The 13,755-nt window shown below is 38.2% G+C and overlaps 1 protein-coding gene across 1 annotated transcript in view; it reads right to left on the reverse strand.

Annotated features, from left to right (window-relative positions):
• Nucleotides 1-13,755, reverse strand: part of tacr3a (tachykinin receptor 3a) — a 48,220-nt gene that overhangs the window by 6,090 nt on the left and 28,375 nt on the right. The window contains exon 4 of the mRNA XM_047364399.1: nucleotides 736-932. Coding sequence (XP_047220355.1) covers nucleotides 736-932 — 197 coding nt within the window. The remainder of the gene's footprint in view (nucleotides 1-735; nucleotides 933-13,755) is intronic.

The following is a 13,755-nucleotide window of genomic DNA, read 5'->3' on the forward strand; positions in this document are numbered from 1 at the left end:
TAGTCTGTTACCCTTAACACTCTACCCTTTGTTGGTGGCAGCATCAAGCATTATTTAACAGGAAAAAGGGTAGCTAGTCAGAGTTGAATGGAAAATGTATATAACTAAAAGAAGGGCATTCATAGGAAAAAAAATAAATAACTGTTAGAGGCTACAAAAGACTTAGGAAGGAGATTCACCTTCTAGCAGGGCATTTTCCATAAACATAGCTATAATGGAAAGGTTTAGATCAAAGCATATTCATGTGCAACGAGTCAAAGTCCAGACCTATATCCAAGTTAGAATATTGGCAAGACTTGAAAATTTATGTTCTTCATTCAGCCTTGACATTATTTTGAAAAAAAGGTATTGTCAAAAATCTCAGCCTCTGGTTGGGCAAAGACAGGGGAAAAATCCCTCAAAAGACTTGCAGCTGTAATTGCAGTGAAAAGTGGTTTAACAATCTATTGACTGTGGAAGGGCTGCGCACATATGCTTATCTTACATTCTAGATTGTCCTTACACACGACAATTATGCATTACTCTGCGCTGGTCTGCCCACAAAAATACTTACAAAACATTTTTGAGGTTGACAAAGGGACAAATAAAAAAAAAAAAAATAGAAGGCACTGTAGTTTATAAAGCAGATGATCCTAATGTTACCTTAGGTAAGTGTAGTTACAAAATAAAGCATTAAAAGTTGATGCTGAGTTAAAGCTTGAATTGTAAGCGTCGACAGACCTCGAGGGAACCCACCTGCTGTTGAGGCAGCAGTAGATAATAGGATTATACATTGTGGAGCTCATGGCCAGCCACAGCACAGACAGGTAAACCTGTTGCATGTACTTCTTCTTTTTCAGGCGCTGATTAAGACCAGTCACAATGAAGTAGACATGATACGGCAACCAGCAGAGGGCAAACGTCACCACCACAATGATCATCATTTTTACAACCTGTAACAGACAGAGGGCAATGGTGAGGAGCCTGCAGACTTTGTCAGTGTGTTAGGCATTAATGCCGCTAAGAAGTCTTTTCTGCATGCCTGGAAGTGACAAATGAAGCATGGTGCATGCACAAGTATCAGAAGCAAAGTTCACTAGTTTACCATATAGTCGATCACTTTGACGTCTGAAACAAACCAGTGGTAGCCCAAAGCAGCTCAAAAATTCACTTTTGTTAATTATGTTTGTTTAACTGGGTTTATTTAATCTTTGTTTAATTAATTTGTCCTCCCATAACAGGGTAGCTTTTCACAGGCTGTAAATATCAGAACCTCATTCCTGTCTATCAGATGAGAACCTAAATGACACCAAACTCTTTCTAGAGTAAGAATTCTCATTAGACACATTTTGTACAGACACGCAATTTTACCTCAGTAATGCAGTCCACATTGTGTTGAATGAAACTACATTTAACGGCAACAGTTGCAAATACTTAAAGAACGGAGAAGGTTTCTCTGCTCAACAATGCTAAACCCAGCTTTTAAGGTCTTTCTTTTTAATTTACATAAGATGTTATTATAATTAGTTTTGTATACTGCAGTGAAATATAACACAGAAAATGTTTGGACAGTACAGTTAATTATTTATTTAAGAACACAATGCGTCAGATTCCTCCATACAGCTGATTTGATGCAAAACAGACCCACTCCTGCATTGTTGCTTGTGTGTTAACACGAGAGCATCAGTGGCCCCAGTGGACCTAGTATTAAATAGTAACCTCTGTGCTGGCAGATTCAGATTCAGATTCAATTCAATTCAGTTTATTTATATAGCGCCAATTCACAACACGTCATCTCAAGGCACTTCACAAAAGTCAGGTACATACATTCCAATTAATCCTAATCATTGAACAGAGCAGTCAGATTCAGTTATTTATTCAAATTAGATAAAAAGTTTTTCTGTCTAAGGAAACCCAGCAGATTGCACCCAGTCAGTGACTTGCAGCATTCCCTCCTCTCAGATGAGCATGTAGAGACAGTGGACAGTCACTGGCATTGACTTTGCAGCAATCCCTCATACGGAGCATGCATGTAGCGACAGTGGAGAGAAAAAACTCCCTTTTAACAGGAAGAAACCTCCAGCAGAACCAGGCTCAGTGTGAGCGGCCATCTGCCACGACCGACTGGGGGTTTGAGAGAACAGAGCAGAGACACAGAAAGAACAAAGAAGCACTGATCCAGGAGTCCTTTCTATGGGAAGGAAAAGTAAATGTTAATGGATGTAGCTCCTTTAGTCGTTTCACCTAGAAAGAATAAACAGATCTACTCTCAGCCAGTTTTCAAGGTTAGAGTCTGAAAGAGAGCACATAGAGTTAGTCACAGTAAAAGCTCAGTCAATTGCCATGTCTAGGAGAGAGAAAGGGTTAAACACTGAAAGACAGTGCCAAGTGGATCATTGGTAGAGGGTGAGCAATAAGTTGTTGCCAGCAGAAGCTTGGACGATGCCCCTCTCCAGAAAGGTGTCACAGGTAGACACAGAGTCAAGCCAGGTGTAGCTTCTAGGAAGAGAAAAGAGAGAGAACAAAGTTAAAAGCTGAAATAACAGCAAATAATGCAAAATTGGAGAGTAGTGTGAGAATGTAGCGAAGAGGGGGAAAGTGGTCATTATGTCCTCCAGCAGCCTAAGCCTATAGCAGCATAACTACAGATATAGCTCAGGATAACCTAAGCCACTCTAACTATAAGCCTTATCAAAATGGAAAGTTTTAAGCCTAGCCTTAAAAGTAGACAGGGTGTCTGCCTCACGGACTAAAACTGGGAGCTGGTTCCACAGGAGAGGAGCCTAATAACTAAAGGATCTGCCTCCCATTCTACTTCTAGAGACTCTAGGAACCACCAGTAAACCTGCAGTCTGAGAACGAAGAGCTCTGTTAGGAACATATGGAACAATCAGATCTCTTATGTATGATGGAGCTAAATAATTAAGGGCTTTATATGTGAGGAGGAGAATTTTAAATTCTATTCTGGATTTAACAGGAAGCCAATGAAGGGAAGCTAAAGAAGGGGAAATATGATCCCTCTTTTTAATTTTCATCAGAACTCTTGCTGCAGCATTTTGAATCAGCTGAAGGCTTTTAACTGCATTTTGTGGACATCATGATAGTAACAAATTACAATAGTCCAGCCTTGAAGTAACAAATGCATGGACTAGTTTTTCAGCGTCACTCCTTGACAGGATATTTCTAATTTTGGCAATGTTCCGGAGATGAAAGAAGGAAATCCAAGAAACCTGTTTAATATGGGATTTAAATGACATGTCCTGGTCAAAAATAACACCAAGGTTTTTTACTTTATTATCGGAGGTCAATTTAATGCCATCCAGGTTAAGTGATTGACTAAGCAGTTTCTTTTTTAAAGACTCCGGTCCAAAGACGACAACTTCTGTCTTGTCTGAATTTAGAAGCAGAAAATTTAAAGTCATTCAAGTTTTTATGTCTTCAAGACATGCTTGTAGTCTATTTCACTGGTTGGGCTCATCAGGATTCATGGATAAGTAAAGCTGAGTATCATCAGCGTAACAGTGAAAATGTATTCTATGCTGCCTGATAATTTTACCTATTGGAAGCATATATATATAGTAAAGAGAATTGGCCCAAGTACTGAGCCCTGTGGTACTCCACAATTACCCCCAAGTTTAAAGATGATTTATCATTTACATGAACAAACTGGAATCTGTCAGACAAATAAGATTTAAACCAGCCTAGCGGTGTTCCCCTGATCTGTACAGCATATTCCAGCCTTTCTAAGAGAATATTGTGATCGACTGTATCAAATGCAGCACTGAGATCTAACAGGACAAGTACAGAAACAAGCCTATTATCTGAGGCTCGGAGAATATCATTAGTGACTTTTGGCAGAGCTGTTTCAGTGCTATGATGAGCTCGGAAGCCTGACTGAAACTCTTCAAACAGGTCATTACTGTGTAAATGCTCACACATTTGATTAACAACTATTTTCTCAAGAATTTTAAATAAGAATGGAAGATTGGATACAGGTCTGTAATTTATTAAGTCATCTCGACCAAGCGAAGGTTTCTTAAGCAAAGGTTTAATTACAGCTACATATAGCAATGAGGAAATCAAAAGTGGAACAGATTTTTAAAGGTTGTTACAGCATTGTCTGATAATGATCTACTATAATGAAATTTTCTTTCAGGTGTGGAGTACTCGGTTAAATTAAACTCAAATGTTATTAAAAAAAATGGTCAGACAGGACAGAGTTATGAGAAAATATTATTTCTTTACACTCAATGCCATATGTCAGCACAAGGTCCAGAGAATGAAGACAAAGGTGGGTAGGTTTGTTAATGTTTTGAGCAAAGCCAATTGAGTCTAAGACAGCATTAAAGGCTATATTTAGGCTATCACTTTCAGTCTCAACATGAATGTCAAAATCCCCCACTATAATAACCTTATCTGTATTTAACACTAAAACAGATAAAAGGTCTGAAAACTGATCTAAAAATTGAGAGCAAGGGCCTGGTGGACGGTACAAAACAACATACAGAAGTGGTTTTAGTGCTTTGCAATTTGGATGAGGAAAACTAAGGATTAAATATTCAAAAGAGTTGTAGCTATTGATTGATCTAGGACTAGTCAATAAATTGGACTGAAAGATGGTTGCTACTCCTCCTCCTCGCCCAGTATTTCGAGGAATTTAAGTAATTAGTAGGAGTTGACTCATTTATAGTAACATAATCCTCTTGCTGCAGCCAGGTTTCTGTGAGGCAAAATAAATCAATCTGATTGTCACAAATCAGGTCACTAACTAGCAAAATATTTGAAGAGAGAGATCTTATATTCAGTAAGCCACATTTAATTGTTTTATTTTTCTTTTTAGTCTGAGTTGTGTTTATTTTTATTCGATTTTCCTGATTTCCTCGTTTTAGATTACTTTTTAATCTATTATTATCTGTTATCTTTTTTTGGTAAAGCATCTGTCTGTCTATCTATACACCTAGGAGTACATTTCTAATATTTTTATCTCTATAGTATATACAGTTATAATCAATAAATTAGAATATTATTGAAAAGTTTATTTATTACAGTAACTCAATTCACTAAGTAAAACAGCTAATGGAAACATGACGTTTAAGATTAGAATATTACATCCGACCAATAAAAGAACAGTTTTTAAAAGAAATGTAGGCTTAATGAAAAGTATGTTTTATAACTGCTTAAACATAATTTCAATCTGGAGATAATAATAATAATAATTAAAGAATAAATAGATCTTTATGAGAAAGGTTTCTTTAGAACTGCTGCAACACAGACTGCAATAGGAGATCCTTCCTGCCCACAGCTACAACCATTTAAAATGACTAATTTAAGAAACAAATTATGAGAGTTACTCCAACATCTACTTTACCTGAGTAAATTAGATACCAGAGTTAGCATTGCAGCCGACTACAGTGGAGGCTGATGGGGGGGCAATATTACCCATAAAGCACACCAATCCACAGAATCAGTTCCTTCAATTCCAACCTCTTCATAGTCAGGGACAGACACCATGCCTGTCAAAGAATGTCAGGGACAAGATAATAAATCTGAGCAAGACTTAACTCCAAAGGGAGTGTCCAATTCCAATCATCAAAGGCCAGTGCCCTGGATGTATTAGATGTGTCCCTTCTCCAACACAGCTGATTCAAATGGCTGAATTAGCTCCCCAGCATGGCAAAGTATTCTGCAGAAACCTACTAATGGTTTATTCTTATATTCTGTTCTTTGTGCATTTGGATTTATTACTCTTAGATCAGTGTTAGTCTTTTCCTCTTTGGTTTGTATTTTCTTTGTGTCTAGTTCAGGTTCCTTTGTGTTAATTATTTACCTTCCCCCAGTCTGTATGTATGCTCTCGTCAACAGCTGTTTCTAATCCCCTGGTTAACTCACCTGAATTCAGTGTCAGTCTCCACTTTTCTGTCAGTAAATAAACTAATTGATTTTTATTGTTCTTTGCTGTTCATCTGCTCAATCCTGTTCTAGTCTGCACCAGTATTCACCAAGTAACTGTTTTTGGATTGAAAAGGTTTAATAATCTTCAGTTCATGTTTTTAGACCTTGGACTTTGTTGTTGTTAGTTGCTTTTTGTATTATCAAACATCTTTACTTTTTGTTTCACCTCTGCTTCCCTTTTGCCTGCATTTGTAACCCCTTTCTGTGGCAATAGTAAGAACCATTTTTAGAATGAACGTTTTTGGTTACAACCATTTGTTCAGAAAAATCTGCCTGCATTGTAAATTATACCAGAATTGATCAGTTGTCTATTGTCTCAAAGCAGTGTGTGACAACGAAGTCTTCATGATGTAGGCTGGTTCTTAGAAGTACTCCTTGTAGAGGAACTACAAGAGACAAAACAGACATAAGCGAGTCTCCCCTGAATCTAAACAGTGGTCTTTGTTTTGAGTGAATGTTTCAAAAAGGTTTACAGTTTAATACAAGTCTGCTGTTAACTGCACTTTGTGGCTCCTTGACAGTCATAAGATTGTATTTTATTTTGTTTTTAAGAGAGTTGGGACATGAAATAGAAGTTCTGAAGGACAATATAATCCAAGGTTATGGGAAAAGGGATCAAAGATGCTAGGTGGACAGTTTACATTTTTTATAGTGTTAGCAGTGAACTGTTAAAGAATCCTGCAGTTAAGCTTATAAGTCTGTATATTTTAAAGAACATTTTCTTTTTCAGTACCAGTTTATGTTACTGGAAAAAGTTGTGTGTTAAGATCAAATCCAAAGACAGTATGCATGATACATTTTAATGAAGAATAGAGGAGTTATTTAGCTTTCTTTGACTGTATAGTGAAAAAATACAAAAGTATTAACCCTTTGAAGCATTTGAGTCGTTTAGAAAAAAGTGTAAGCCTTAATGAGCTTGTTCTATGTCTTCTACGAATCATCTGAATTTGTGACCAGGTGGTTTAAAAACTGAGTTCCAACAATCAGCAAATATGAGATCTCAGTAGGAGGTCAACTCTAACTACATGTAGAATTGCTCAAAAGAAAATCAAAAGGCTTATTTAGTGATAAAAGATCTGTGGATTGAATCTCTGTTTTCTAGGGGAGAGTACACTAACAGTTTGGTAGTAATTTATCTTGCATATATACACATTTGACCTTCCAGCAATGAGGTATGGCAAAATACAGTTCCTTTCAGTGTCCTTATTGGGATCTCTATGAGAGACAGCATAATCTCACACTGAATAAAAAAAATTAAAAATACTCAACCTTTTAATTGTTTAACAAAATGTCAGTGGTGTCGCTGCCACAATTATTCCTATACCTAATTTTTTTGATAAAACATTTTACATATTTGAATATTTTTTTAATTTACACTTGACTTTTTTAAATTGATCAGAATATATTTTAATAACTTTTAATTCATAGTGCATGGAGTCCTGTTTATGTTGGCAGTAAATATGACTCGAGACATCAACTGGTTGTCTGGGAGGAAATACCATGACATTTTATATAAACATCTGGTGGACTGAAATCGGGCCAGCATTTGGTTTTTCTATGAGGCAATAAGCCCAAATAATTTACAAGAAACAAAATCAACTTCCATGGTCATCCCAATACCCACACAACAGTCCTATAGTGTATCTTGGGCTTGCGCTGAACATCTTAAGCCGAACCTCTGTTCAGCTCACCCCAAAGGGTGAGTCCTGGGTCCTCTCTCTTTTTAAGAGGGTCCTGGACCCAGGACTCTGGATGATCTAAAGGGATTTTCTAAAGCGGTATAATGCAAGATACCTGTCTATGTATATCCCAACTGCATGAGATACAAAATATCAACAGTATGTGTGCCAAAACCTTAAAAAACCTGTTAATGTGTACCGGGGTAATCTACATGATCACATAGGACTGACTAAAGATACCTTTTACTATCTGTTGACAAACACAAAACAATCACAAGTTCTCAGTAACAATTTTCCCTCTCAGTGATTATCAGAAGGCAATAAAATGAGACATTTCACCAGTGCTATCTACAATATTCCTGGCAGTGCTGTTGAAGCACCGAAAATGTTCGCAACCTCAGGTATGATAGCTGCAGCCAAGTGATCAGTTCTGGTATGTAGTAAGCTTCATTTTTGAGGTAACTGGTTTGAAGTTTAGCTTAAAACCTTTGTTTGTTAAGATAATATTTTTAAAGCTCTGATATATCTGAAAATGTTTGCAGCTGCATCTTTAGCCAGGGAAAGCTTAACCTGTGACTTCAGATGGTGCATGCTAAAGATAGATTATTCCTGCTATAAGCAGATTATTTTCCAATGGTTAACAACAGAAAAAAATCAAGACAAACTGTACATTTAAGGCGACCACCAAAAACCCCACAGGTGTGCTTGTTTTCCTTGTAAACAAACGTCCATGGAGGAGTAAGTTCCTTACCCACACTTGTGCTTTGGCTACTACCAACCACACAAGAAGAAAAAAGAATCAAAAGGATCAACAGCGAGAGCAACTGAGAGCAGATAAGGTATGATTTTAGGTTTTAAAAATAACAAGTACCTTAGTTACATCCTTTTATGGTCGGTAATACTTCATCAGTGCATGTTGTTTCAGTCTTTCCATCCCTGAGCACATTCCCAAAACACAATAGAAAATTACCACTTGTAAAATGTGAAATGCACAACTAATTGGCTCTGGGGGGCTTTTCTTTCCACTGTCGCTACATGCATGCTCCGAATGAGGGATTGCTGTCAATGACACAATGCAAACAACAGTCCACTGTCGGTACATACTTACCCAGGAGGAGAGAATGATGCAGTGACTCGAAGCAATCGATGCTCGGTTCTCTTAGACACAAAAATGTTTGACTAATTATAAGTAATAAACTGAACTTCAATGCATTTTTGCATAGGATCAATTTGGAATTTATGTAATTTACTTGAAACATGTCTGTATGAGTGAACTGAAAACCAAATTTAATTGTAAACACAACAGCCAGTCAAATTCTCTCAGCCAGTGACAGAGCTACTACTGTTCACTGCCTTCACATATATGACTGAATGTGCCAAAAGGTTTGGTTCACACAAACATCTGGGAAGTTCTCATTGAAACATTGATGGAAGCTGGCAATTCCTGCAAACACATGTATTTGAATGAAACATCTGTTAAAGTCATGAAACAAAAAAAAATGGAAGCCACCATTGTTCATTGTCCTCATATTTTATGATCTGCAGCTTTCAGTTTGGACACCACTGGCATGAATGTAAGTCTATAGGCTTCCAATAGACAACCTGAAGGTTTGCATAATGGATTTAAATTCTTAAATTCCTCTTCTTAAAATTTATATATCTAATTTTGAGATTTGATTGTATGGCAATTTCTTTTTAAGATGTCTGATAAGGAGGAAGTTCTTAACACCCAACACAAATAGATCATGGTATTAAACCAACCCAGGGTTATCATAGAGTTTCTCAAAGTGCCACATATACTAATGTATATTTTTTCTCTCTAGAGTTGAGGTCCCCTGTGGTGCTTTACCTCCAACCAATCCCACAGAGTATTACCTCCAATGCCGGGGCTGACATGCTTTCATTAAGGTGTTGTTTGAAGGTACTCAAGTGAAATGATAGGTTGAGGTGAAATGAGAGGTCAAAGTTGATCTCCCACTAAAAATACATCTGAGCTGACAATGGGGTCATTCACAGCTGGTGTGTATGTAAAAAGAAGGAACCGGTATGTGCTGCACTGCACTGCACTCTAATGAACAACACTGCTGGCATCCAGCTGATTCTATCATTGCAGCTTGTTATGTGTAACACTGTATTGGACCTGCTCTATTTGGTATGTGGCAAACACCAAAGAAAACCAGCATCACAAAAACATTTTACTTTTTGTACCAATTAGATTTAATTATGTGAAAAGAGCTTTGGTTTTATAGCATTATGTGGTGAAAAAAAATATTGTGGCGAATAATCCTTTCAGCGGCAATACAAGTGATACATAGCTTAAAGGTTTTACCAGCTAAACATAGCTTTATCAGTGTGAAATGTGGCTAACTACAGTGGTCTAACTCATTTCAGAGAATGTTCTGTCCCAAAATGCTGTTTATCCGAACCAGTCATCCATGACTTTCCAGCTCACTCAGGTCATCTGCCGCCGGCTTTTTAAAAATATCAAGTGTCAGATACAAAGCTGCCTTGCTTTCTGTGAGCTGGAACTGCCTGCCAGTGGACCTATGAAATGTGCTCTATTACATCCTTCACTGCAAAATATAAAATACCTCACATGCTTCAGCATAAACTTGGCTGTCTTGGATATATTGTTTCCTTGTTAAAAAAAACGACTCTGCTCATCTTTGCAGTCTATCCTAGGCAATTAAAATTAATCTTGAGCTTATAACAGCATTTTTTTCACTCTAGAAAAACCACAGAGCATGTAAAGAATATATCTAAATATGTCTCCATGTTTCAATACATAAATGATAAGTTGTCAGTGCAAACCAGAATTTTTATCTATAATCTGGTTATACATAGTGAAAATATTTTTATTTTTTTTTAGCTAAATATTATTTAGAAGGACGAACTTACCTAACCATACCATTTTTTTTCTTTTGCCTGCAAGGACATCCCTACAGCATGATGCTTCTGTTGGGACCCACAGCCATGGATTTCAACATTAAACTCCGGTACGGACCTTTCTGGAACTTTCAAAATAAAGTGCATTAACCTTCTTCCGGCACAGCCAGGAAACGGGATAACTGCGGACTTCCTGTGACGCTACTATCCAAATAAAAGCACAGTTGTTGCTACATCTGCCCTCTTCCACACGGCCTTCCAGAGGGACCAGATAGGGGAGACAAAGCGTGCTGATGTCTCTTTGCTGGCAAACAGACATAAACTCTTCAACTGGATCCAAGGATGCCATACGATCATCGATCATATGCAAAGTTAAGTACGAATGAAATACTGTCTGTGTATCCGGTATTTTCATTCATGAACGGGGGTAATTAAGGTACAAGCATTGCTTGACTGTCTCTCCGAGCCCTGTAGGAGCAAACGGTGTTCGAGAGAAACCCCCTGCAAAGACGCGGTCTCCCAGTCTGGAAGGAAGACAGCAGAGAACGCAGCGGACAGGACGGGCCGCCCAGCTACAGCTCCAGAGCTAACCCTTTTGTTCAGAGAGTGAACGCACTTTCTGATCGTGAGAAGCTGAGGAGGTAGGCGCGAAGCTAACCCTTTATCCCCTGTGGATACCTTCTTCAAACTTAGCCCTTGGACAACGTTTCCTCACCACGGTTCATGAGGTTAAGTGTTTTGGGCCGAGACAGATTTAGAATGAAATGATCTAAACGTTTTTAATTTTATGAAGATTTGTTTGTGTTGAACTCTGCTATTTTAGTGCTAGCAGGCTATCTGAAACACACGTGTTCAGGTTGTGTTCTTTGTGTGTTTTTAAAGTTAAGACAAACTTTATTTAAAGGGTGATTTTAAACACAGAAGATTGATCATAACACGCCGTCTGCCTTATGCATTTTAACCCTTTTATTAACCCTGGTATTTTAAAGGTATGTGTTGATTCTGGTGCTAAACTATTAGCTTCTTTTGTTAGCTCAAATGCTAACCGGTAAGAACACGTGCTTGCTACTAAAGAGTATTTAACAGAAAGGTTGTTAGTTTTCAAGTTAGTGAATAATAGTCCCTAAACATCATTTACTAGATTTGATAACTAAGTAAACACCATTAAGCCCCATTTCTCTAGAAAGATTGGGCTCTTTTCCAAAATACTCAAAAATATTTCTTCAAATATTATTTCAATAAGTAAAGGCAGTCATTTTCTACCGCTTATTCCATAGTGGGTCGCGGGGAAGCTGGTGCCTATCTTCAGCAGTCTATGGGCGAGAGGCGGGGTACACCCTGGACAGGTCGCCAGTGCAACACACAAACAACCATGCAGACACTCATTCATACACCTAAGGGCAATTTAGAGTGACCAATTAACCTAACAGGCATGTCTTTGGACTGTGGGAGGAAGCCGGAGTACCCGGTGAGAACCCACGCATGCACGGGGAGAACATGCAAACTCCATGCAGAAAGACCCCCGGCCGGGAATCGAACCCAGGACCTCCTTGCTGCAAGGCAACAGTGCTACCAACTGCACCAAATATTAAAATATTAATATTAAATAATATTCTCAGATTCATAATCACAACACTTCCACCACCATGTTTCAATGTAGGAATAGTTAGTTCAGAATGAGGTGTTTATTTTCTGCCACACACAGCGTTTTGGTTGTAGGCCAGAATGTTCTCTGTTTGTCTCATCTGAACAGAGCTCCTTCTTCTACATGTTTGCTGTGTCCCCTACGTGACTTCTTGTAAACATGACTTTTTTGGGCTTTCTTTCAGCAATAGCTCTTTCTTGCCACATGCAAGGCGGATTAATAGAGTACACGACTAATAGTTGACCTTCCAACAGATTCTCCCACTTGAACTGTGGATTTCTGTAGCTCATCCAGAAGTAATATTGGTTTCTTGGCTTCTTATCTAATAAAGCTCTCCTTACCCAGCTGTAGCTAAGGTGGACAGCCATGTCCTGAAAGGTTTAAAGTTCGCAATTTTTATTTTGAATAATGGATTGGACAGTACTCTATGAAATGTTTGGACTTTGTGATATTGTTTCATAACCTAACCCTGCTTTAAGCTTCCCCACAACTTTTGTTGTGTTCCTTGATCTTTATGATTGATAAACAATGTTCTCTAACAAGGCTTTCACAGAACAGCTGGATAAATACTGATAAGGGTGTATTCACACCAGGAAAGTCATTTGGTCCACTTGTTTGGTCTGGACCAAAAACGAACTTTACTTTTTTCATTTGGTGCGGTTTGTTTTGACATTGTACTTTTTGTAAGGGAACTATTGCTTGTAAACAAAGCCACGCGGATGACGATCATTGTTCCCATTGGACAGAAATGACGGGGGCGGGACAGAGCACAGACCCGGAAATTGAAGAAAATAGCTGTAGACGTGCTTCCTGCAGCACCTCTGTTCTGCATATTTGCGCCGTTATTAAAGCTGCAATATTATTGTGAGAAGAGCAGCTCATTCAACACAGACTTTGAAATGTTCCATTTATAATGTTGGAACCCCGTCGGAGAATGCGTGCTGAACGCCGACGTTCTCTATGTGCCTTGTCCCACAACAAGCCAGTAGCGTTGCTAAGCAACACACAGCTTATCAGGTATGATTACCTTACAACACACACCTTTGCTAGCGGCTACGGTGGCTTTTTATTTCCAAAGAGACGTACGCTTTTTGTAGTTGGTTCGGATCGGGGCCGGTTTGTATTCAGACCATAAGCGAACCGCACCAGAGTCCGTTTGGAAGCGGACCGAGACCACCTCAAAAAGTGGGTCTCGGTCTGGTTGTTTGGTCTGGACCAGGGTTCGCTTGAGTGTATTCACACCTGCACAAAAGGTCTGAACGAAGGTCTGGTCCATTTAAAGCGGACCAAAAGTGGCAAGTGTGAATACACCCTAAATAAAACACAGGTGGACCCTCTTTACTAATCAGGGGAATTCCAAAGATAATTGGATTCACAAAATTTTATTCAGGGGTAATAGAGTAAAAGTGGGTGTAAACAAATAATAGTTGTTCAAATTTTTCTTTCTTTTTAAAAGGGTGTATAATTTTTCTTACACTTGACAATTTAGCAATACTTTTCTGTTGGTCTAACACAATAAATCAAAACAATATACACTACCACAACGTTTGTGGTTTAAATGTGACAAAATGGGAAAAGGTTCAAGGTGTCAGAATATATCCAAAATAATATATC

This window comes from Girardinichthys multiradiatus, chromosome 5, assembly GCF_021462225.1.
Source record: "Girardinichthys multiradiatus isolate DD_20200921_A chromosome 5, DD_fGirMul_XY1, whole genome shotgun sequence".
In the NCBI taxonomy this organism is placed as follows: domain Eukaryota; kingdom Metazoa; phylum Chordata; class Actinopteri; order Cyprinodontiformes; family Goodeidae; genus Girardinichthys; species Girardinichthys multiradiatus.